At 32.7% G+C, this 25,888-nt stretch overlaps 1 protein-coding gene across 3 annotated transcripts in view; it reads right to left on the minus strand.

Annotated features, from left to right (window-relative positions):
* The window catches only part of LOC132738609 (cytosolic 10-formyltetrahydrofolate dehydrogenase-like), a 54,430-nt gene extending 31,293 nt beyond the window's left edge, over positions 1-23,137 (minus strand). The window contains exons 1-10 of one of the 3 annotated variants that reach the window (XM_060726154.1): positions 23,029-23,137; positions 9,738-9,876; positions 9,165-9,399; positions 8,194-8,359; positions 7,800-7,901; positions 5,751-5,840; positions 4,233-4,367; positions 3,048-3,262; positions 2,013-2,160; positions 646-765 (exon numbers count right to left, since the gene is read on the minus strand). In XM_060726154.1, the coding sequence (XP_060582137.1) occupies positions 646-765; positions 2,013-2,160; positions 3,048-3,262; positions 4,233-4,367; positions 5,751-5,840; positions 7,800-7,901; positions 8,194-8,359; positions 9,165-9,399; positions 9,738-9,876; positions 23,029-23,073 (1,395 nt within the window). In that variant the 5' untranslated portion in view covers positions 23,074-23,137. Of the gene's footprint in view, positions 1-645; positions 766-2,012; positions 2,161-3,047; positions 3,263-4,232; positions 4,368-5,750; positions 5,841-7,799; positions 7,902-8,193; positions 8,360-9,164; positions 9,400-9,737; positions 9,877-12,692; positions 12,803-15,788; positions 15,906-23,028 lie in introns of those variants that run through there. The other 2 variants (XM_060726156.1, XM_060726157.1) reach the window with 2 other exon arrangements.
* Positions 23,138-25,888: the final 2,751 nt, after the last annotated feature.

The following is a 25,888-nucleotide window of genomic DNA, read 5'->3' on the forward strand; positions in this document are numbered from 1 at the left end:
AAGTGACTATTTTGATATAGTGAAAGATGGACAATTTATATTGTGTCACTTAAAACAAACAGTTTCTTATTGTTTTTCTGAAAACATCTGACAATTAATCAAGTGTGGCATTTCTGCAAGTTTTGAAGTTAATACAAAATGTGACTTTATGCAATTTAGTCAGGCATGACATCAGTGCCACAGAATTAAGAATGTGTTTGAATTTAGGTTGTGATTGAAAATTGGTTGTTTCGGGATACATTTTGTCATGTTAACCATATATGTTGTCATGTTAAACATACATTTTGTCATGTTAAACATACATTTTGTCATGTTAAACATACATTTTGTCATGTTAACCATACCTTTTATCATGGTAACCATAACTTTTTCTATGTTAACCATTTCTTTTTCTATGTTAACCATACCTTTTACATTTACCATACCTTTTGCCATGTAAACCATACCTTTTGTAATGTTAATCATACCTTTTGCTATGTTAAATTTGTCACTTTTTTGGTCTTCATAATTTGTACCTAGGTCCTTTCATTTTCATTTCATAAATTTGGAGTTACTTTGTACATGTACATCAATTATATAGGCTTCATAACTGTCCAATGAAAATCAATGTTACATGTGGTGTTATAAAATAATCTCAACTCTTACCTCTTCATTAGCAGGGTTGATTGTCTTAAATGTGACACCATTGGATGAATCAATAAATTCATTATCTATAAATAGCTGATATGGCATAACGAGATCCATGTTGTTTTTGTTAATATTCACCTGAAATAAAAGCAACAATAATATAACAAGTTATGAGGTTGTTGTACCAAAAATTACAATAATATCAGAACAAATCGATTTGATTCAATCGGGTCATTGATTTTCCTTATATGTGTATAGTGTGTTCAAATAAAAGCCCTGGGGTTAAAATTGGCCCCGCCCTGGGGGTCATTGATTTTCCTTATATGTGTATGGCAAAAACTTAAAAATCTTCTTTGAAAAAACCAAAATGAACAAACTTGGTAGACACTTATTAGAACATGTTTCATGCTAAATATCTTAGCTCTAGCTCTATGGGTTCTTTAAAAGAAGATTTTTAAGTTTTTACTATATGCATATAGGGAAAATCAATGACCCCCGGGGCGGGGCCAATTTTGACCCAAGGGCTTTTATTTGAACAAACTTTGTAGACACCCATTAGAACATGTTTCATGCTAAATATCTTAGCTCTATCTCTTTGGGTTCTTTAAAAGAAGATTTTTTAAGTTTTTACTATATGCATATAGAGCAATTCAATGACCCCCTGGGGCGGGGCCAATTTTGACCCCAAGGCTTTTATTTGAACAAACTTGGTAGACACTTATTAGAAGATGTTTCATGCTAAATTTCTTAGCTCTAGCTCCATGGGTTTTATAGAAGAAGATTTTTTAAGTTTTTACTATATGCATATAGGGAAAATCAATGACCCCCTGGGGCGGGGCTAATTTTGACCCCAGGGCTTTTATTTGAACAAACTTGGTAGACACTTACTAGAGGATGTTTCATGCCAAATATCTAAGCTCTAGCTCTTTGGGTTTTTTAAAAGAAGATATTTAAAGTTTTTTCTTTCGGTTGCCATGGCAACCAGAGTTCTGCATGGAATTAAATTCTTTGAACAATTTTTAAAGGTGACCACCAAAGGAACATTCCTGTGAAGTTTGGATGAAATTGGCTTAGTGGTTTATGAGGAGATGTCATTTAAAGTAAAAGTTTACGGACGGAAGGACGACGGACGGACGCAAAGCGATCACAAAAGCTCATCCTGTCACTTTGTGACAGGTGAGCTAAAAAGATATATATTCTGTATTGTTTACTAATTATTTGTTTTGGAGCCAAAATTTAAAGCGATTACTTGAATTACAGAAAATTACCATGAATATCAATTAATGTCTTGTATTGTGTTTTTCTATCTGTTCGTCTTTTTGAAAATGCTTTATTCTGAGGAAAGACAAAAAATTTCTGTTTTAAAAATTAACGACATTACTTACCGAATCAAAGACAAAAGGCTCCTTATCTTCAATGCCACGCCCCCTCTTGATAACACATGTACAGAAATCTTCAAACACAGTGTTCATGTACACATCATCATTTTCTAGACTGATACCATTGCATTTCTCCTTCACTTCCTCAACCAGTCTACAATTATTATAATACATGTATATATATACATTTATTAAAATGATATGCCCATCAAAGTGTAAATGGTGCGTGCATGGGTAAAAAAAAAAAAAAGCTTCACATTTTGCCATAATTGCATCAACCACCATTATATTAGTCAATCTCTTGTAATATACCACTAATTCAACTCAACAGCAACAAAATGAGCATAATGTAATACATTTTAAACTTTCAATATTATTTTATTTAATTTGATTTTTCATACATTTATTTTACAAGAGACATAGATAACAGTGATAGACAACTTCCTAGCCATTTAAGATAATACACGTGCCTGCTAAACTTAAAACTTGCTACAAAAAGGCTAATTTTTCACTTTTTGATAGACATGTGTGGTATTGCAATGGAGTATATAGAAGCTGCTTTTCTCTTTTATCTATATTTCTGATACTACTTATCTGGAGGTGTGACTAACCTTACACTGGCTGCCGGTACAGACTGGAATATCTAGCTCGAGGGTAACTGTTTAAGGTGGTAACAAGGCTCTGCACAGTTTCGGCTAAACAGTTACCTGAGAGCTTGATATTCCCGTCTGTTATGGAAACCGATGTCTGATTTTTTTTCCTGCATATAGGAAATTAATGATATTTCAAAAAGATATTATGAAAACTTATATTTTTATTTAATACCTTTTTTCTTATAGTAGCATACAGATTTACAAATCATTCATAAAGGCAAAATAATGTCTTTCTAAGAACACAAATCATTCATTAATGGCACAGGGGAATGACTTCATATAAAGCACAAGACTTGTCTTACATGGGGTGTGAGACAGGTTTTTCTAGCACCGGTGTAAAAGGTCGACAATCCTGTCTGATGTGCAAGAATTTCATGTCTGTATTTACCTCACAACATCCATGGAACCGGCCCCGGACTTGAAGAAATCTGTACTGATATCTATATCAATGTTGAGAATACCGTTCCACACAGCCTTCAAGTTGTCCAACATTTTATTCTCCTCTGGAGTGAGTTCCATCTTACTTTCACCAGCATCCATTTTCCCGTACTTATTGGCGTTGATCATTTTACCGCTAGCTAGTTGTACCTGGCTTACGTTTACCTATAAAACACAACATACTTCTTTTTGTTAACCATTGAAAAATGACTGTATTATTATATGAATTATGTTTGTTTGTTTGTTTGATTGGGTTTTACGTCACACCGACACAGTATAGGTCATATGGCGAAGTTACTGGTGGAGGAAGACCTCCGGGGCCCTTCTGTGCATTATTTCAGGCACGAATGGGCACCTGAGTAGAACAACCAACGTTCCCTCAGCTAGCTGGATAGCTCCCCCACATGAAAAAATCCAAAGTCCCTGTCAGGATTCGAACCCACAGCAGTGAGGGGCAAGTGGTTTGAAGTCAATGAACTTAAACACTCATATGTATTATGTAACATGTGTATTATTAATAAACTTCTTTTTTTGCTCACTATTGAAAAATAAAAACTCATCTGCAAAACTCTTTTTTATAAATTGTTAGATGAATGTACAAATATTCCGAATCAACAAAAACAGTTAATTTCTTTTAATTTCCAAATTAAGTCTTGTAATTTCAAAAACATTTTAGTTTTTTAATATGCCCTCTTCTTTTTCCTTCTCCTTTAAAAGATATACTATGCTCAAATCCGGTATTAGAAAATATTGATAATTGCTACACAGTCTCTTTGTAAATATAAAACAAGTATGTTTTGACTTCACACAAAGTGATATGTTTAAAGTTCTACACACAATAGGTGGTCACAACATGCACATATAGTGGCAATTTTTCTTTTTAACAATTTTACTTGACCTATAATAGGGAATGCAGCTTCCCATACATAGTTTATTCATTCTTTTATTCAAATTAGACATATTCAGTAAGAATTTCATAGATTTCAATTAATTTCCATGATTACAATATTTCACTCAAGGATGAGCATAGTATATCTTTAAATGCAATTGTTTTGTTTTGATTTTTGTTTGTTTTTTTATTCGATATTTTTAAATGTAAAATGTTTCTTTAAAATGAATAATTATAATATAGTACCATTTTTCCATCATTTCCAAAAAGGATCATTCCATTTTTATGGACTATACCAGGTTTTGTGGCTCCCTCAATCTGTACTGCTGTCCCTCGAGGCTCCATTCTATTCCATAATTTAGAGGCATAAAATGTGACTTGCTGAAACGAGATAATATTATCAATGTAAGTAGAGCTTTTTATATTCATCCCAGAACTCATGGAAAACAAGTTTGTTTTTGTTTGTTTTTCTGGTTATTAAGCCATTTTAACACATGTTTTGGTCACATAAGGCTGGTGATCTGACAACCTAACAAGCTTTCCTGAATAAGTTGTTTTTGTTTGGTTATTAACTCATTTTAAACTTGAAGTATATTGCTGAATGCAATTTATTCCCACTAAGTTGTGAAGCTAAACCTATTGAAAATGGCTGTAACTTTTTATATATTTAAATTTCAATTAATTACCTGCACTGCTTTCAGTGATAGGTAAATTTCAGGAAATGTTCTAAGTAAAGGAAGGGACGTGTAAATTTCAAGAAAGGTTCTAAGTAAAGGAAGGGACGTGTAAATTTCAGGAAATGTTCTAAGTAAAGAAAGGGACGTGTAAATTTCAGGAAATGTTCTAAGTAAAGAAAGGGACGTGTAAATTTCAGGAAATGTTCTAAGTAAAGAAAGGGACGTGTAAATTTCAGGAAATGTTCTAAGTAAAGAAAGGGACGTGTAAATTTTAGGAAATGTTCTAAGTAAAGAAAGGGACGTGTAAATTTCAGGAAATGTTCTAAGTAAAGAAAGGGACATAACTTGTATTAAATTGCAATCAATCTCTACCCAGGCTGATTACCCTTTCACATAAATTTTGTACAGTTATACATATAGTGATTAAGTATTTTGTATTGAAGTAAAATACCTCTTTGTTTACATACTGCCACTTTAATCAGAAATTGTTTCACATGCAGTGCTATTTTTCTTCACGTGTTATGGATCTCATACATTCTAAATCTATTATTACATGCTTTATAGTGGAAAATGAAATTATATTTGATAATTTTCACAGTGAAATTATATTTGATAATTTTCACAGTGAAATTATATTTGATCATTTGCACTGTAGTGGAACTATATTTGAATGCGGATGAAAATAATATTTCATAACTAAATGGAATTATCAACAAGAATAAATTCTGTCTTATGTAAATTTTGCTTCTTTAGGAGAAGCAAGTAAATAACTGCATACATTGTGTTACAAAAGTAACAAAATTTGAGAAATTTTACAATTTTTTTTTTTTTAATTGGGAAATTTTTTGTTGGAAGTGCAAGCACGTGTTTTATATAGAGGATATTTGTTTGTGTTGCATGTAAGATTAAAATATATATCACTTGTGAACACCAGCTATTATACTTTCACCAGTTGCATCTGGTGTCCACTAAGTGAAATATATTCCGATCTTACATTCAAAACAAACAAATATCCTCTATATAAAACACATGTTTGTACTTTCAACAAAAAGAAAATTTTTAAAAAATCACTGTTTTTTTTATATACCTCTCCATTAATCATTCCCCAAGCACCTGGTACTTTGTCACATCCTCTGATAAAGTTGTGTATTTGTTCTGCAGACATATCCCAGTTAATCTAGTAAATATATAAAATAATGAAAAAAGATATATACAATATATACATGTACAACAATGAAAAAGAATGTATACAAAGTGACTTCTCCAAATATATATGAGCTGCGTCATGACAAAACCAACATAATGGGTTTGCGACCAGCATGCATCCAGACCAGCCTGCGCATCCGAGCAGTCTGATCAGGATCAATGCTGTTCTCTATCAGTTTCTCTACTTGTAATAGAGTTGGTAAGCGAACAGCATGGATCCTGATCAGACTGCGTGGATGCGCAGGCTGGTCTGGATCTATGCTGGTCGCAAATGCACTATGTTGGTTTTGTCATGACGCAGCTCAATTATCATTCTACAGTTCATTTTTGTGAGTCTCTTTTTTTAATTAAGTTTTCAGTCAAATAAGTATCAACCATGAATGAAATGCCAAATTTAAATTGCTGATATCTTGAAATACCACAATGTACATATACTGTCTTGATATCCCATCCAGTAACAATATAGAAACAAAATACTGACTTTGCTTGTCTGTTTCTTTGATTGGTTCTAAGTCAATTGAACACTGTAAAAAGGTTACAAGTGAACTTTCCAGTAGTACTGATGTTAGAAAAAATGATTTCCAGCATGAGCACACACCTGAGTAGAACCAGCATCAAACATTAAATCAGCTGGATAGCTTGCTCACATGAATTAAAATCCAAAATCCCTAACAGAATTCAACTCAATGAATCTGACAAAGTGACACTTCTTCATTTCATTAACATCAACCATTTCCATAATGTATTACTGTAAAATCATTATTATTCGTGGGGCACGAATTTTCGTGGCTTTCGTGGGTAGGTCAATCCACGAATTTAAGATCCGACGAAATTTTATCCCAACAAATACTTCTTACCCTGTCTCTGTTCTATATATTACAAACATGTATCGGCTCTTTTCCTGCCGATTTTTGTGAAATGGATGTATATACATACAGTACTGGTAATCAGGTTAGTAACAGATTAAATCTGTTTGCAATGTTTAAGAAACTTTGAAACCTCGATTATATGTCCTCAATTTACTGTCACAAATGTCCGTCGCATATACACACCTGATCGTTGTTACGAGTAAATATGGGAACCCAGGCAATCCAATAATTAGCGCTTATAAAAAATGTCAGTTTGCTCTTAATAATTAAAGAAAAGTCTTTGAAATTAATGTATGTACACAAAACTATAAAAAAATACAATTGCTAAAACAGATGAATTGTACATTCGTTTGTCGTTTTTAAATGATCCAGTTTAAATGAATTTTAATCTGTATTTGTGCGAATGCTATTACGTAAACATCAAAGTCTCCACCAACTTTTTCTAGATCCACACATACTTGTGTTATTTACTTAGATTAATTTATATGCATGTAAATTTACACAGTCGCTGTGACGTTGCGTGTAGTTACTGTCAAATATGGTAAGACCAATTTAGTGTGTAAACTGGTTAAAACGTGTAAGGTGTCGTATAAATTATGCGATGTTTACATCGGCGAATTACAGGGGCAGTGTGTCTAATGGAGGTGCATATTTATAAATGTGTTAATTGCAGCCAGATATCGGCAGTAACTGTGCTATATTAGAGTTATGCCCAGAGGCAAGGATTAAACTTATTGACAAGCGTTGTGTGACACGTAAAGATATGTACATGCTGTAGGCGATTAAGTTAAAGATTACTTTGCATAAGGTTACTAAATTTTTTTAAAAGAAAATAAAAATCCACGAATATAAGAACCCACGAAATGCCAGTTTTGATAAAACCACGAAATTTCATACCCACGAATATAAGTGAATTCGCAGTATTTGAAAATCTCACTTGAGACAATGAAGTATTCCCTATTATGATTGATTTATAATTTTCTTAAGTAACAATAGGAAGGGTAAGAATTAAGTATATTGGTAATGCATGAAAAATATAGGAAACACCCTCAAAGACTTACTTTCACATTACTCTTCTTCAACATAGCATCGTATGTGGCGCCCTTTTCTGACTGTACCAACTTTGGAGCCATGCCTGTATCTATCAATCTAACTGCCTCACCCTGTAATATATAACATTATTTAATGAAAATCACAGACCTCAAATATATACTTTTTGGTTAATCTTAACATTGAGCCAACACTGTTAAGATCATCAGGTGACTCCAGCTTTACTGGTGGAGGAGACCTCAGGTAAATCATAAATCATTATGATGATTTCCCAGTCAATCTCTAACACTGAACGGACCTTACTGTTCCATTTTGGTCTGTTAAATGTTTACGTGCTGACTGATCAGTCACTATAATCCTATAAGGCTCTAAATGATGAGCACTATTTCCTAAAAAATAACTTACCATAGCTTTCACGCCTTCCGGGAAGAGAAACCTATTATAGATGGTGTCTACTGTATCATTAGGATCAACAAATGTCTTCTTCTGTAATAGAATAGGTCCGGTATCTAGTCCATCGTCGGCCCAGAATACAGAAAAACCTCCGACCTTGTCACCTTGCATCAAAGTCCTGAAATCAATTGTGAATATATCTATCAGATAAATCGCAGTGCAGTAGTGTAATAAAGCCATTCAATAACAATGATATAGCACTAGTGTAATAACTTTTTGACATGACTTCATCAAATATTCGATCTGAAAATAAGGTCATTTAACCTTTAGCCTACTGGCCGCAACAGACTTTAATTAGCCATGCGAGAAGAGTATGCCAAGATCAGCTGCCACATCACTGCAGTAGGATGATGGTCTGCACTATTTTCTATTCAGTTAATATATTTTAAAAAATTTCTCCATAACTAATGATGAATGGTTTTGTCCATATTCAAAGACGGACAAGTCTACTCAAAAAGAGACACAACTGAGGTTTTTTGACAGGACTTGAAATAAATCTTTTAGATTAATGTCCTATTTGATGTAGATCTAGACTCATAAGGTGTGTACAAAATTTCAGATCATTCTGATCACTCCATTTTTCCAGAATAATTATAGAAATTCTGAAAAGTCACTAAAATTCAAAAGCATTACAACCCTTTTTCACTAAAATCTGGCTATGAATAGCACAAAAATGTTATTGACAATTTATTTTTCATTATTATCTTTCTGTTTGTTCAAGTGCCCAAGGTGATCTATGTAAGAAATTCAAATTTGATATTTTTAGGCTTTTGGACCTCAGTGGAGTTCCTCTAATACATTTATAACATTTTAGAAAATTTCCCTAAAACCATTTAATGGTTTTGTCCATATTGAATAATGGACTAATCCATTTACAATACTAAGTGAGATAAAGATTTTTTATATGCTGTATTAAACATTACCAGTTAATAGCTGAAGCTCCTCTATGCAACGGCAACAACGACGGATGGTATATAATAGACTCGTGTTCCGGGTGCGTTATCACTTCCATCGGTATAAACTGAGAACAAAACGGCAGCACGTTCAGCTCGGCTCCCAGGGACTTGTACTCCTCCACGACCTCTGGTATCGCAACTTTCTTTAACTGCCATCTTTTGTATTTGAACACGGGTATGCCGTCATTCTCGGCAGCAACAGCTGAAAAATAAAACAACATTATAATAATGTTAAATAATAAACACTAGTGTTAATAAAAGAACTTCCTAATATTAAGTGAAATCATAACCTAAAGCTATAAAAAAAACTAGAAATGTGTTCATTGGACACGGGTGCCCCCACACTCCACTGTTTTGGCAAACTCATGACTTATGACCACAAATTAGCACGCAACTTGTCTACAAAGGATGTAAGCAACTGTGAACCACATTAACTGTACCTCTCCCCACCCCAAAACAGATAGAAAACACTGAATTTACATATCTAAATATAGAAATATATTTGACAGTAAAGAGATATTATATAATATATGTATATACCTAACGGGTCCGGCTTTCCGTTGACATCAGGTACCGTAAAAACACCAACAATCTTATGGCCATCTTTCTGTAACAGCCTGTACACGTCTGCTCCAAACAAACTCTGACCTATCACCGCAATCTTCATCCTACTCAAAGACTGAAATAGACAAACACTGTCATTTAATCAAAAACGTCATAACTATTGAAAAATCATTATTATTCAAACTGGGCACTTATTTTCGTGGTTTTTGTGGATAGGTCAATCCACGAATTCAAGAAGCAACAAAATTTAATTTTGTCTCCTTTACAGTCACTTAATCAAACGGGAGCAGTGACCTGGTGATTAAAGCGTCTGCCTCTCAACCTAGGAATCATGGGTTCATGCCCTTATCAGATCATGACCTTACTCGAAGACTGAAAAAGAAAAATACTGTCAATTAATCAAATGGGAGCAATGGCCTGATGGTTAAGGTGTCTGCCTCTCAACCCAGGGATCATGGGTTCATGCCCTAATCAGGTCATGTCCATGTTTCTTCATGATTCCAGTACTGGTTAGTTCCAGACAGTGATTCAAAAGTGATTAATGTAAGTTGCAAGAACTTGTTTCGCAATCCAGCTTAAATAAATATGTTTTTAAAAAATTAAAAATCAAAGATGTCATAATTACTGCAAAATCATTATTATTCCTGGGGCACTTATTTTCGTGGTTTTACTGTGCTCCTCTTAGTTCACGGTACTTAACACTTTAAAACAGTAAAGAACACAAACAATAAACTTACACAACAAAAACTGTTATAAACTGTATCATTTAGTCATTTTTCTGCTATATGACACAAGGAAACAACAATATATTCACTCAAAATTAGTTTTAATTTATCAGATGTAAACCGTGTGTCGGCCATTTTGAAAACAGTATGTCATCATTTACCTCGCGGTAATGGTGATTTATTTCAGTTTTTTTCATGTCTCAGTTAAAATTTCTTTAAGTTATTTTGCATAATTTTAAATATTAAAAGTATCTTTACATTGTAACTCAAAATTCATTTTTTCAACAAACAAGAACATTTAGAAAATGATGATTGTTTCAGACATATGCACAAATTTAATCGACTTTTGTTGTTATTTGCAGAAGTTTGTAAAATGTTGTTCAGTTTTACGTAAAAATCTATAGATTTAGATTATTTTGCACAAAAACTTTGTTGTTAAGGTGTTTGAATAAAATATGTCAATTCTGACCAATTTTAACAATGGTCACATGAAAATATGCCATTACCGTGAGATAAGTGATGACGCGGAATTAGTGATGTTGAGTATACAAATAAAAGTAGACGGTCCATGAATTTACAAACCCACGAAAATGTTCTTTATAACAAAACCACGGAATTTCATGCCCATGAAATTAAGTTAATTCACAGTATACAACCATACATGCCAAATTTGAAATCTTAATTATTCTTTAAACAACAGCTGTAGTAGGACTTGTGCACCCTTGACTAAAACATGCCCTCTGGATAAAGAAAGAATTAACAAAAATTGGAGATTTCATTAAAAAAAAAAATATAACATTGTTCAAGCGATTAAAAATTGACCAAAGAAGCACGTAAGAAACATAATAAATTATCTCATTCATAATTCATGCCTATAATTATGTAATACACTGAATAACTTTTTGGTTTACAATTTACAATGATTAATTACATCAGGGTTTTTATTATCAACAGACTGGTGCTCCTATCATCAGTTAAAATGCTTTTAAAATAGGTTGTATTTTCAGCCTGTATATTGAAATAGAACTCTTGACCCTTGGCAAAATTGGTTGTTCTCTTTGACGCATCAGTTGCCTTAGCCCAACAAATTGTGCGCTTTAGGGCTTTTTATTCGCCCTTTGCAAATACAGACATCTATGAAAAATCAGATTATAAAATTGGTTTGTCTTGCAGTCGAAATATTGAGACTACTGTTGCCTCAGAATGGGCCTCAGATCAAAATGAAAACCCTGAACATGTGAAAACCAAAGTATTATTGTTCAACATAAATAAACTACGACAAATGTATATTACATAAATTATGTATAACATAAAAGTGTAACTTTACAAGTTATGTTTTACTTTTGAAAGGTAATGAATGAGATATGTGACCTTGACCGGTTTGTCCGATATCTACATTCAGACCTTTAATTCAAATTACACACATTTTACCATTAAACGTGATATTTCACATGCTGTCTCTTTCTTTTCACTCTTTGCATAAATAACCTATTTTTAGCTTATATTTCTTGGCAAAGTTTATGAATTTATAATTGTATGATAAGTAACAACTATGCATTTTTTTTCAGTTATAATCTGCTTATAATTAAATAATGTTGTGAATTCACTTAATTAAATTTATGGGCATGAAATTTTGTGGTCTTGTAATAAAGGGCTTTTTCGTCCGCATTTCTTAAATTCTGACATACATTGTTTACTTTTGCAAACAGCCAAATGCAAATAATGTAATGCAAAATAATATCGAAGGAGACAAAATGAAATTTCATTTCATCCGAGTTAAAATGGAGTCCACTGAGGTCTAAAAGCATAAAAAAATAACAGTAACTAGGTCCTGACCAAAAAAAAAACATGTGACAACCCTTATAATTATAGACATATAGTTTTGGTCATAACTGACCCTACTATAGAGTCCTGGCATTGTGACAACCCTTTTGATTTTTTCAATATACCCATATAATCAAAGGGTACAAACAAACTTTTTACTTATGGCTTCACAGTGCACTTGTAACTGTTCATTGCAAAGTATAAATTAACCAATTGCAGTTATAATATTATCAGTATATTTACCAAGTTGTAACTGTAAAAATTTGTTCATATTCAAAAATTAAAAGTGAACAACACAACTCAAATTGCACCAATCTGAAGAATCTCAATCTCTTATTCATTATCTTTATCATAATTCATATAGCAACCATTAAATTATTACCTTTTTTTCCTAGAACAGACTGAAATAATTCCACTAAAATATGTGAACCGTTTTCGACCACAAAATTTTTTAATTTATGAAAACAAAAATAATTTCTGTCAGCAACTACTGTAAGCCCGAGACTTAACGATATAGAACAATAATGTACACAAAATTTACATTGGTTCAAACTGAAGATAACAAATCCCTCCCTGTCTTTCTACAACAAGGTATTTAAAAAGATAACGGCATTTATTTGTCAACATCTAAACAGTGGCAGTTCCATAACACAAGATTTAGCCCTGATAAAACATTTACAAACAAACACACAAAATGACTTTTGTCTAAAAATGTATACATTCTTATATATGAAGTAAAAAAGTCAAAATGCAAAATAAATATTGAATAGTTTAAATCTGTTAACAATTATCTTGTTTATTTTTCTAATTTCCAAAGACACAAATTTTACCAATAACAGAAGACAATTTTTTATTTGTCAATAGTTATGACAGACAAAAAGAAATAATCATACAATTGTTCAATGCAGTTGTATACGAAAAAATTGTTAATAATACATGTACATAAAATTTATGTCCATGCATGTATATAATGTGTACATTTTTCAAGACTAAAGACACGTACATGTATTACATGTACAATGTACATGTACACATATGTACAGCGCAGAAACTGTTGTAACTGATAATTTATACATGTAGTTTTAAAAATCTAAACAGAATTTTGGAATCGGTCACTGGTCAGGGTTATATTAAAGGAATATTCAAATTTTGAAGCCAATGTTCAGTAAACACAGTTATCTTCTCCCTGTAATTCAACCCATTCCCTTCAGTAGTTTTGGAGATACCAAATTGCATGCAAAAACTTTACCAAAGTGAGACAGATAGCTAAAGCCACTGAGGGTGACCCTGTTCTTCAAAATTTAATAATAAACTAAAAAAATCCAGTTTCAGCCAGTTAAGGACAATGTCAGAAACTAGACAGTTTACTGTTAAGATCAACATATAGGGTAACAAAATAAATCACTGGTGATGTAAATGGGTCAAAATGTGTGCTTGTTTTGAAGGTGAAAAACTATTTCAGTGATAAAATACCAACTAAATAACTAAGTGCTGACCTTGATACACAAAATTATCAGTTAATTTACTTTTATACAGTTAATAGGTTAAATTCATATCATTAATGTTGGAGACTGCAAGGGGGGGGGGGGGGGGGAATTGGTGTTCCAAGATAATAACAAAACTTCAGAAAAAGGATCTAAGGATTTTTGCAGAAAAAAAAATTCAAGCGTCTTTCACCTTAACTTAACTTAAAAAAAAACAGTATAATATTACATTTAATATAGAAATATAATTATGTCTACCTCAATTAAAGCTGCATGAATTTATATGTGGCCTCTTTTGATATACATTGTACATGTAATTTGATATGTGACAGACATGGCATTTAAACCATTATGACCCTTTCTCTCATTGGATGTTACAACTTATATCATCACATTGTGACCTTATATACATGTTATTATACCCTATATATAAAGTAACCTGTAACCAGAATATATTCATATTGAGCAAGATAAACATTCATAATGGCTGCCAAAATCAAGCTTTACTGACTGAGACCTAAAGTTCAACTCCATGCATTTCTTTAAAGGCACAAACAGGAACTTGAGAAAAACCACCAACATTCTACCATATGAAGCTTCCTCACATGAAACAATCCAAAGTCACTGGCAGGATTCGAACCCACAGCACTGAGGCGCAAGTGGTTTGAAGTCAACGACTTTAACTACTTGGCCAAGGAATTCCCCCATTTACATATAACAACATACACATATAATTATTTAACCATATTCAAATTTAAGAAACCTATTAAAACTTTCACCTTATCAGATGATCATATTATTTTCTTTTACCATCATAAAAAATCCATTTAGATTTATGCCTAAAAAATGGGTCAAAAACTTTACTTTTTTTATATTTTCTACTTTAAACAGTTTCAAAATTAATGTCAGTTGTGAAAACAGAAAAAACCTATAAACGGCTTTTCCATTTTGCAAAAATTATACCTAGGACATTGCGTAAACTGCTAACTGCAATGGTTTTCATGGCATTCACAGTAGTCTAGCTATATGTATTGCAGTTAGAGCATAAAGCCAGTTTGAGCCAGTCTGTGTCAGAAACTCGGGTATGACAAGATCAATATATAGGATACCCGAGTTTATAATTGACACTGATGATGTAAATCGGTCAATATGCATGTTTTTAAGTCAACCATTTCTATGATAAAAATTTATCTGTCAGCTTGATGTTGACCTTGACACATTATGTACACTTCAAATTATCAGTTCAAGTACATGTACTTTTATACAATATCTTAAATAAACCGATTCTTGAATTTTCATGACTGTAAGCATAAAATGACTCCATGGTACCCCAATTAGCAAATAGAAAAAAAAAGAATTATGACAAAGAACAGTTCATTGGCTCAATGCAAGACAATTCTATTACTCAATTTTCTTCAGAATTTTTTTTACATTTCCTTGTATAAATTCCTCATAACTATGCATATTCTGTTGAAAAAAAAATAATCATTCATTTCCAACTAATTTCTAAGTTTTCCACATTTTTAGAAAACACTCTATCTGCTGTTATAATATACTTAGTGCAAGACAATTCTAAGTTAATTTAATTACAATAGTTTTGCAATCACTATAAAGTTAAAAATTTGATATGCTTGACAACATATCCTCTTATTAGAATACTTAATAATTAATGCTTTATCAGTCTCCATCAAAAAATTTATTTTTTTTTGCTCTAACTTTGATGAACAAATAGTATACATGTGTTTACACATTTTGATTTACTTGACGTTTACCTTGTTTCCCACATGCATGTTTTATTTATAATATACAGATTATTTAACATACTCATTTAAAATGTGTAGTTAATTTTTAAACATTGCAATATAATAATGTGGCATGCATCTGAATACCAACAATAACGATTTACATAAATGTGTAACATTGATGTTTAAACATACTTAATATCATATACATGTACTTTACATGAATAGTATGCATATTTAATCAATAGTTACCTATAAAGTTTCACAATCCAAAAAAACGTGCTGCAAAATGAATACTCCAAAACTGGTCTACCTCTTTTTAAATGGTCACACAAGATGGTTTTAACACTATCTGGTGCATGAGGCAGTGTTTAGAACTACACAGCAACCCTAGATAGTGGTTTATATAATTATAAATAGAATAAATAAACTTTACTGATGAAATGGTTCGCAATTGAAAACTTTTAACTCCTTTCCCTGAATAATTAACACTTATTGACTATTCATGTACATGTACTGTACATGTATATACATGTATGTATAAATATAGACATGTATATAGTTTAACAGTATAATAATTATATTAGATGAAGATTAACCTTACACTGGGGTTAAAGCTAAACTTTTTTTTAGGTCAAACCGTAAGTCAGACACTCTTTATTTATTGTATACATATATATACCGGTACTGTACATAACATTCTAACTTATAACTTAGCCGGCTGGTCAATAGGTAGTCTGTAGAGTTTTGGACTGTGAAATGGACGGTGCAGGTCACTTTCGTTGTGATTGATCATGAAATCCTTTCTACGGTCATTTGCACTGCACCCCTGCCCTGACATGTACAGATTTTAGTTTCAGTTCCTTGCGAAAGTGAAGGTAACTAGTATTGGTAAACTGCTCAACAGCCTGCTAAGGAACGGTGCGGTGGTTGAACTGTGCTCTGGTAAATTCAATGTGGCTTACTGCCGTGATCCCGAGTGAAAACTACCAATACCACTACCACAAACTTATAATACAATTTGAGCCACGTCACGACAAAACCAACATATTGGGCTTGCGACCAGCATGGATCCAGACCAGCCTGCGCATCCGTGCAGTCTGATCAGGATCCATGCTGTTTGCTTACAAACTCTATAACAAGTAGAGAAACTGATAGCGAACAGTATGGATCCTGATCAGACTGCGCGGATGCGCAGGCTGGTCTGGATCCATGCTGGTCGCAAACCCATTATGTTGGTTTTGTCATGACACGGCTCATTTTATTTTACTATCATAATGTGACACTGCTGTTGGCTAAAGAATATGCCTAGGCACCCAGTGCAGACCAAGATCTGCTGGCACATCCTGGGAACATGCCATCTGATTATGGTCTGCACTGTTTGTTATGCACTCAGTTTATATTTTGAAATTTTCCCTAAAAATGATCAATGGTTATGTCCAGATGGAAAGATGGATTAGTCCATAAAAGATATTTAGTGAGTGTGGTAAGGGTTAAGAGTTATAGGTAACAGATGGTCTAAATAAAAAGTTTAAACACAAACAAAACACATTTTACAGGGCTTTTTTTCCTTCTATAACAGGTGCCGATATAAGGCCCCTTCACAATTCAAAATTGCACTTTCAAAAGTAATTTCACAAAATATTGGGACTTTGTCTTAGAGATACATTGTTTACTATTCAAGTTAATCATGATTTACGCCAATTTCAAGAACACAGAAATAGTTTTAATCAATTTAAATGGTTTAAGCACATGTTAACCAGGTTAAAGTACCGACTTGAAGACATTTTCTGGTTTCATAATGTCGCTAAATGCCAAATAATATGTAATTTTTTTCACAATTTTAAGACAAATCACACTTTTTTCACAAAATGAACAGGTCCATCCCCCTCCACAATTTTGACAAAAAATGCCCTGTTTTATATAATTTAAAAAAAGTAATTTACTAGAGATAGAGATAACAAGAGCCATCAGAAGGCAAGCATTAATAATGCTGGACTATTCTCAATAAAAATATATCTATAGATAATGAAGAGTTGTCTAAGATCAAAAGGGCCATAACTCTGTTTAAGTTATATGACTTGGATAAATACCTACTATTATGCTCTCATAAAAGTGTGTGCAGTTTCAGCCAATTCCCTTCAGTAATTTTGAAGATTATTATACCTTGAATTTGCATGCAAAACTAAGTGTGAGGCTGACGCCATCTCCCTTAATTCTTCGGATAGTTGAACTAAACATTGATTTCATAAATGGATGGATATAAAAATGAATATTGCCTGCTGCACAGTAAATGGGCCAATTTTTCAAAAATACATGTAATGCAGGCTTTCTCAAAAAAATAATTGCGTTTGCAATTCCTTTTTTGTGTTTTTACAAAGGACTTACTATAAAGCAAATGTGCCCAAAAGTTTTTTATGATAGCATTACCCAAAATATAGATACAGACATTTTTATACCCTAAAAATGCCCAATTTTACATGTAATGTGTTAGCATCTGATTTTTTGGTGTTTTTAGAATTAACACAACTATTATCTGTTCTAATTTATCTGTTAAATTTTTTTACATGCACATGGAAAATTTAATAACCATTCCGATGAGATATAATACTTGGTATATATCATCCTTGTTTTAAGCGTTAAGATGATTTTAGTAAAATCAGACTTTTGTAATGCATCAGTTTTTTCAAAATTCAGTTGTTAATTAAACAAGAATACCTTTAAGCAATTACAAATAAAATAGTACTTTATGGTCTTAATCTAATGAAATATGGATTAAAGACATATGTAAAGTACTTTCAAAACAAATTTTGAAAACAATATTACCATAGTATGCATTATAGTGGTGGAAAAAAAAAATTGTGATGAAAAAACTGTAACGTCCGTTCCCCCTCTTAATAGAAATATCCAATTTTAAAACAATACTCATAAAAAACAATGTTTCTGGTGCTTATTGATAGTCTAACTATGAAAATGTTACAAAAATTGCCAATCTCTTTGTTTATGAGAAAAAAAAATACAATAATGTAAAAGTTGTGTGTAACATCCGTCCCCGTAACATCCGTCCCCCTATATAAGGTGCTTATTAAATCTCATATTAACTGTAATTGAAAATGGAATTTTACACTAAAACACCAAAGTTACAATTAAAAATGAACAAATAACAGAAATAGAGGACTGAAATGATGTATTTCTGTAAAAATTATTATTTGTGAACAACAAATTCCTTAATGTTGAAAAAAAATCAGTTTTTTTTGCTCTAAAATAAAAAAAAAATACTTTGAAATAAAGTAAATATGTTATTTTTAAACATCAAATGGGCCTATAAGTTTATTTAAATAATATTTAAGCTTATAATCATATTAGTTCATATAATCTAACTTGTTTCACAGTTTATCTAATAAAAAAACATGCATAATATAACATTTGTACATGTTTGTCTACTAGAAGTTAAAAACACACCAAAATATCAATTGGTTGTTTAATTTAGTAATTTGTTATCAATTTCAATCAAGGAAATAAATAAACTTTGGTCTGTTAAACACATTTTTTATTTGGGGTGATAAAAAATTAAATCCTTTTAAAATTTCATGATTATGGTTATTCATTACTTGGCAACTTTGATATGAAAAAATTGTATTTAAAAAAAGTAATTTTATCTGTCAATAGATTTTGACTTTATCTATAATTATACAAACAAGGAAAGGAAAGAGATAAATTTATATCAGTACAAGGTTCCCTGTGTTTACAACTATAACTGTCCTTGACTGACTTATTTTTGCCCAATGTTTACAAAACTGAAGGTCATGATATTGTAAGCTCGCACCTGATTGGCTGAAATTAGCACACCCTCCAGATCGAGTTTATCATAATGCTAAAAAATTAAAACATTTGAACTTAGCCAATTTTCATAATACAAAATGTACAGTATTGTTTTTTTACATTCTAAAGGACTGAAATTTAATCTGAAATATATCATAAGCTTGAATAAACCCCATATATTACACTTTATTTCCATTCAGAAATGTATTAATAGTTTATATTTAAAGATATAATACCGTAAACTCATCTTAAAAGAAATTTATTGAATACTTGAAAATTCTTACAGAATTTCCTAAATTAAATAAGAAAATGCAAAAATTATGTGTGTGAAAATGCATTCCCTATTGCAATTTACGGTGAAGTTAATTTGGTACTTTAAATGTTGGGAAAAAAAGCTGTCAGTGAATAGTCAGTTTATTAATGACATTACATGTGCATATTTATACTGAGTCTACATGTATGTATTGTAGGGTTTAAAAAGTAACATACCTTCTATATGTGCACGGGTGAAAGTTGGAAATTTTGAGGGCAGCTCGACCCCCCTGCCATTTATGGGCGGCTCGAAACCCCCCTCCCATCCCAAAGATTTATTAAAAATCATGCACTTTACCCCCAAATTTGATTTTTTCAAATCAAGTTTTTCATCCCCTTTTGCAAATATATCTTATAATTTTCCCCCTAACTTAAGGACAGGGCTGCTTTTCCAACTTGTGAAAAAAAAGCCCTGCAAGCTAAAATTATCTTTCTAGTACATGTATTGAACTTGCTAGTTAATAGGAAAGTTGAGAAAAGGCTTGGTATTAAAAATACTTTATTCTACATCAACTTTATTCTGTATCAACTTTATTCAACTGACTTTTGAGAAAAGGCTTGGTATTAATAAAAATACTTCATTCTACATCAACTTTATTCTGTATCAACTTTATTCAACTGACTAAGTATGTTTGTTTTAATTTTTTTTGTTCTTTAATTTCTAGAGCTGTCTACAATGATGCAACTATAGCTCTCAAGTTTTTTTTAATATTGAAATCACTTAAACTATGATTACACTGTTCCTAATTCAAAGCAGGACAAATCCATTACATAATTTAAAAGGTTAAGGATTAAAGGAAAAACCAACACTGCCAAGGATGGATGAATCAGTCAGAAGTAGAATCCATATAGTAGATTGCTTATTCTTCAAATATTTAGGACAGGCTTACAGTAATGAAACAGTCCAGTGTTTTTTTCTTTATATAACTACTACCCGAAAAAGTACTATTCCCAATGGAAAAAAGACATCAAAATTCCCAATTTCTAATGTGAAAATTACCAAAATGACTGTTCAAGGCCATGAGAATTCCCTTAAATCATTTAAAATCAAAACATATTTATATAAATCACCACTCAATAGTTCTACCTGGACAGTGGAAGCTGTTAGCTGTCTTTATTCATTATGACTAATCTTATTTATAGCTGAAAATATGCTTAATAAAATTCCCAATTTGAGTCAAAATAACACATTTTTTCCCAATCAATCTGGTACCGGCACCATCCCCAAAGTAGAGAAAAAAACGCTGCAGTCAGTGCCAGACAACGCTGCAGTCAGTGCCAGACAGACAAGACAAAAACATTATGCCCCTTTCTATCAATCAATGCTAATTAGTGACTGCCAGGATAAGAATATTGAAAAATCAATTTTCAAGGATTGCATTGCTATGTTACTTTGATTGTAAACAAATAACAATTCTATAGTATAAAGCCTCGTATTATGTTGAAGAAAATGATAGTAGTACACAAACAATATGTTATGGTTTAAAGCTGTAAAATCATTAAAGGAGAAACATGTGAGCAGCCCGAGAGCTTAGTTGTTTGAGCCGCAGAACAGTATTTTGAGGGTTTGGCTGCACATTTTTTACCCAGTAATAATTTGTGTTAAACACAGAACTGTAATGGTAAGTCAGGTCACTTAACTTAAATAATAGTGTTCTCAGTACTCTTAAAAAATTCTAGTCAGGGAGTATATCACACTCACAATAATATGAAATTAGGTTCTACCTATGGCGCGGAAAGCTCTGATGAATTATGATTTGAGCATAACATGTTTAGTGAACATGTAAACCAGATCTTTTTTGCAGGTATGTTGTACCGTAAACAAAACAAATAAATTGGTCAGGGCGTCCATTAATGGAAGTTTGGGAGTCATTTACTCCCTGATTTTGGTTTGTGACTTCTTTAAGTTCTACTTTTCCTTCTTTACCTATATAATGTGACTTCCAATATCAGAGATTTTGCAGTGTCTGACTTCCAAATTTTGGAACTTAGTGGAAGCCCTGATTGGTTGTGTTCAACCTATCGTCGGAGCGCTCGGAATATTCCGAAAATCTCCGAATGTAAAATGGGACCACTGCGCATGCGTCAGCGTTTGGAAGATCCCGTCCGCCATTTTTGTTAATCTCAAATCTCAGTTGTTGTTTCAACATTTATATAATTTTTAATGTGCTAATTTATCAAAAAGGAAATGTTAAAGTAACTTTTTATATTTATAATCGTTACTATAGTTCTTATCAATTAAATGCATGTTTACTTTCTGATTTTGCACATCATTCTCTCACCTACGGCCCCGCTCGGACTTTCCGCATATTAATTTATAAGCAGTGGCCAGATAGCTTGGTCCGTACCGCCAGAAAACCAGTCCAAGAACAGTATTCCAAAAGATCCTTGGTTCGAAGTTTCTGTCAGGCTACACATCTTTCTCACCTTGCGACAAATATGATTGCAATTTTTTTTGGCATTTTCCTGACAATTATATTTTTGCAGTTAAGACTCAAAAGACGAGCTTGATTCATTTAGCAAAGATATGAGTAATGACTTGACTATGTTTTTGTTTGAACTATGTTAACAGTTGAGAGAGGGACTCAGACTAAAGGGACATCTGGATATCATGGGTTCATATCTTAGCAAGACATTTTTTCAACCTCGAACATCACCACTGGTTTACATCATATTTTTGTCCAATTTGGGGTAGAACTTTGACCAGACCAGTCCCTTTTTCCAGAAAGTATACATTTTAGGGAATGGAGATTGGAGTGATTGTAGGGGTGACAAGTTGACAACTGTAAATATTTTGGGAAATTGAGCTGGGAGTGTCATGCTTAAACATGGATTTGATAGAACTCAATAAAAACTGTGGTGTAGTGGTAAGACTGTCATATATGGCATGATTCCAATCCAAAAACAGGGTTTGAAATCAGAAATTAATGCAAAAATATCATTTTACTCATACTGGTTTACAGTCAGGCTATAATCTGGTCTATCTGGATGCGTGATATGAATAAAAACCAAATCATTAACCTTAACCATGAATTTAACAATCAATGCTAGATCGCTTCAATTTATTTCTATAAATAAAGTCTCAAAACTAAGAACACTCTTTTATACGAACATTTTACACATATTCTAACAATATTCAATCAAAACCGGCACACTGTTTAAACCTCACATTAGCTGATTGCTACCAAATATGGAATCATACAGATTTCGTTCAACATGTTCAATCGCGAAAACTGGTGACACTTTTCAAAACAATGTCGAAATCGGGCCAATATTTCAACTTTGCGGGATAGTTTTATCATAATCCACTGAATGTGGCCTTGTTCTATATAGATAGGCTTAAAATTATCGACATTACCTGAGATAAAGAGAAGTGGCGGACGAACTGTTTTGCAGACAACATCTTTCAGCTGTTATCTAGGCCGATTGCGTCACTGGTAATCTTCGATATTTTCCGTAATTTTACGGAAACTTTTAACTTGGTGTAATACCACTAAATATTTTCCTTCTCCTTAGCTGGTTCAGATTTTTTCTCCATAGAATAAATAAATCGAAAAATTGTCATAAAGTCCACTTTAAAAGCAATCTATAATCTGGAAACTTAAGGCAAATACATAACTCAAAAACGAGGTATGTGTCCCCAAATCATTAAGAAATGATTGTGTTACCATATTCCAAGATCATGCAAAGTTTGAAAAAAGTCTACACTGTAATATCTGGGACCAAATATTATTTTTGTCCCAGACAGTGGGGTAATCATTCTGCTATTTGTCTATATGTGACACTAGCATACACCTCTAAAGAAATATTTTAGTTTCTCAATGTACAGTATACTTGATAATTTTGATGCATATGTACTGGTTAGGGACCACCAAAACTGGACAACCACCAAACTCGGACGACCACGAGAATGCTTAATTTAGTTTTTTTCTTTGTTCAGTGGTTTTCGATCTATCCGTCACTTTTTATCAACATGCAATATGTTTCTTCTATAATTAATTAAACTTATTTCAACTTCCGTAAACGGTTATAAATACTTTAATGTCTATTTCAAGAATGTTGACGTTGAAAATTTGGGCACCAAGAGGGCAATACTTTACCTCATATACCAGCTATGATCATTTGCAGAGTAAACAATAGAATATCCAAAACTTCAGCATTTGCTGCTGAATTATTGTATATCATGTTAAAAATAAAAGATAACACCCCAAGCTTTTATCTGAATTAAATCACGCCATGTACATATCTGTCCACTGCAGTGTGGACAATTTAGATAATTTTGATACCCTCGACGACAGGCCTCTGATATAAATGTTAATATAATCAGACAATCAAAACAAACTAGTTTGTTAGTAAGGACAAGAACATAGGTGTATTGTGTCAATTTTTCAGGTCTCTAGGTTTGAAATTATGAAATCTTTATGGAAAAATATTCAGTGTCAGGTTGACGGATAATTAACAGGAAGATGCAACAATGTTTCAATTTTAGTTAGGAAAATATATTGTTACACATGATAAGACTACATGTATATGCTTTTTTAGAGATAATGCACAAATCACGAGTCATATATCGTGCTCAGATTTTTACACTATAGGACTGCAGGTTTTTTTTTGGTTGACAGACATAATACTACATTACAATTTTTTTCTTTTTTGTCCTGGAGATTAACAAGAATTACTTATATATTTTATTAAGTAAGGAACAATAACTTTAAAAATTAGCTGTCAAAGTATTTGTTATCGCTCGTTTTATTAGGTGATTGTATTCATGTGCTCATGCTTGAGACCCTGATGCCTTCCTCAACCAGTTAAGCTCGACGAGGGACGCCCTGAGGTTTTCCTATACTTACAAAACCCTCACATGAGACAATCTCAGGTTTTCCTCAACCAGAAAAGCCCTCACATCACGAGAGATATCCTGAGGTTTTTCTCCACCAGTAAAGCCGCCACACGATGAGAAATACTCTGAGGTTTCCCCACTAGTAAAGCCCTCACATGACGAAAAATAACTTCAGTTTTCTTTCATCAGTTAATCCCTCACATCACGAGGTGCATCCTGAGGATTCATCCAGCAGTAAACCCCGCACATGACCAGGAACATCACGAGGTCTCCCTCCACCAGTAAAGCCCTTATATGACAAGGGACACCCTGAAGTTTTCCTCCACAAGTAAAGCCCGCACATGACGAGATACATTCTGAGGTTGTCCTTCACCAGAAAACCTCAACTGACGAGAGACAGCTTGAAGTTTTCCACCACCAGTAAAGCCCTCACATGACGAGGGATAACATGGGGCTTTCCTTCACCATTATAGCCCTTACATGACGAGGGACATCACGAGCTTTTCTCCACCAGTATTCCCTCATATAAGTCACAGTTCAGTAATTTTTGATAAATGTGTTCGCTAGATATGTATATTTATGCTGACAAAATTTGTACAGCGTATGTATTGTTTTACAATAAAAAATAAAGATGTATATGAACTTTCCGGACATCCCTCGTAGCGCTGAACATGCAGTTCCGTGTCGTAAAGGTAGCAAAATGTAAACAAAGTTGTATTTAGACTTCCGCACTTTATTTCACTATTGTATCATAGTTTTGAGACCTTTCTGTTGAAAATGTGTCAGGGTTAAATCGTTTACATATACATGCACAGTGCGTTAACTGGAGTGCGGGTAATAGTTACCCGCACTCCAGAGCATGCCCATTGATTGGCTCATTTTTGCTGGGCATATTGTGACGGCAGTGAAAGTGAAATCGACAGAAATGTCATATTTAGATGCTCGTTCATTGGTTCATTTTTGCCGGGGTTTCATATTGTAACAACAGGGAACGTGTTTTTATGTTTGACTATGATACAAAAGAGAAAGAACACCAAAACACTCGGTAATCTGATTAATACTCGGGGGGCTACGCCCCCTCGTACAAATCAGATAACCTCGTGTTTCGGTGCTCTTTCTATTACTAATTATATTAATTGCCAACAGCGCTAAAGATACCAAAGGTAGTACAGGTATATAGCAAATGAGTATAGTTTTGGAAACTGTAACAAGATAATGAATATAAAGTAATTTTTGAGAAATAAAAATGATAGAAATTCTGAGGCATAATGGGCTTTTAAATTATATACATGTATATACTAATAATTAATGTTAAAGGCACATTATGTCTCAAAAACAAATTTTTTTTTACTTCTCTAAAAAGGGCAAATATGAATTT

The sequence above is a fragment of the Ruditapes philippinarum genome, unplaced genomic scaffold (genome assembly GCF_026571515.1).
Source record: "Ruditapes philippinarum isolate M1 unplaced genomic scaffold, ASM2657151v2 ctg188_1_1_1_1, whole genome shotgun sequence".
Classification (NCBI taxonomy): domain Eukaryota; kingdom Metazoa; phylum Mollusca; class Bivalvia; order Venerida; family Veneridae; genus Ruditapes; species Ruditapes philippinarum.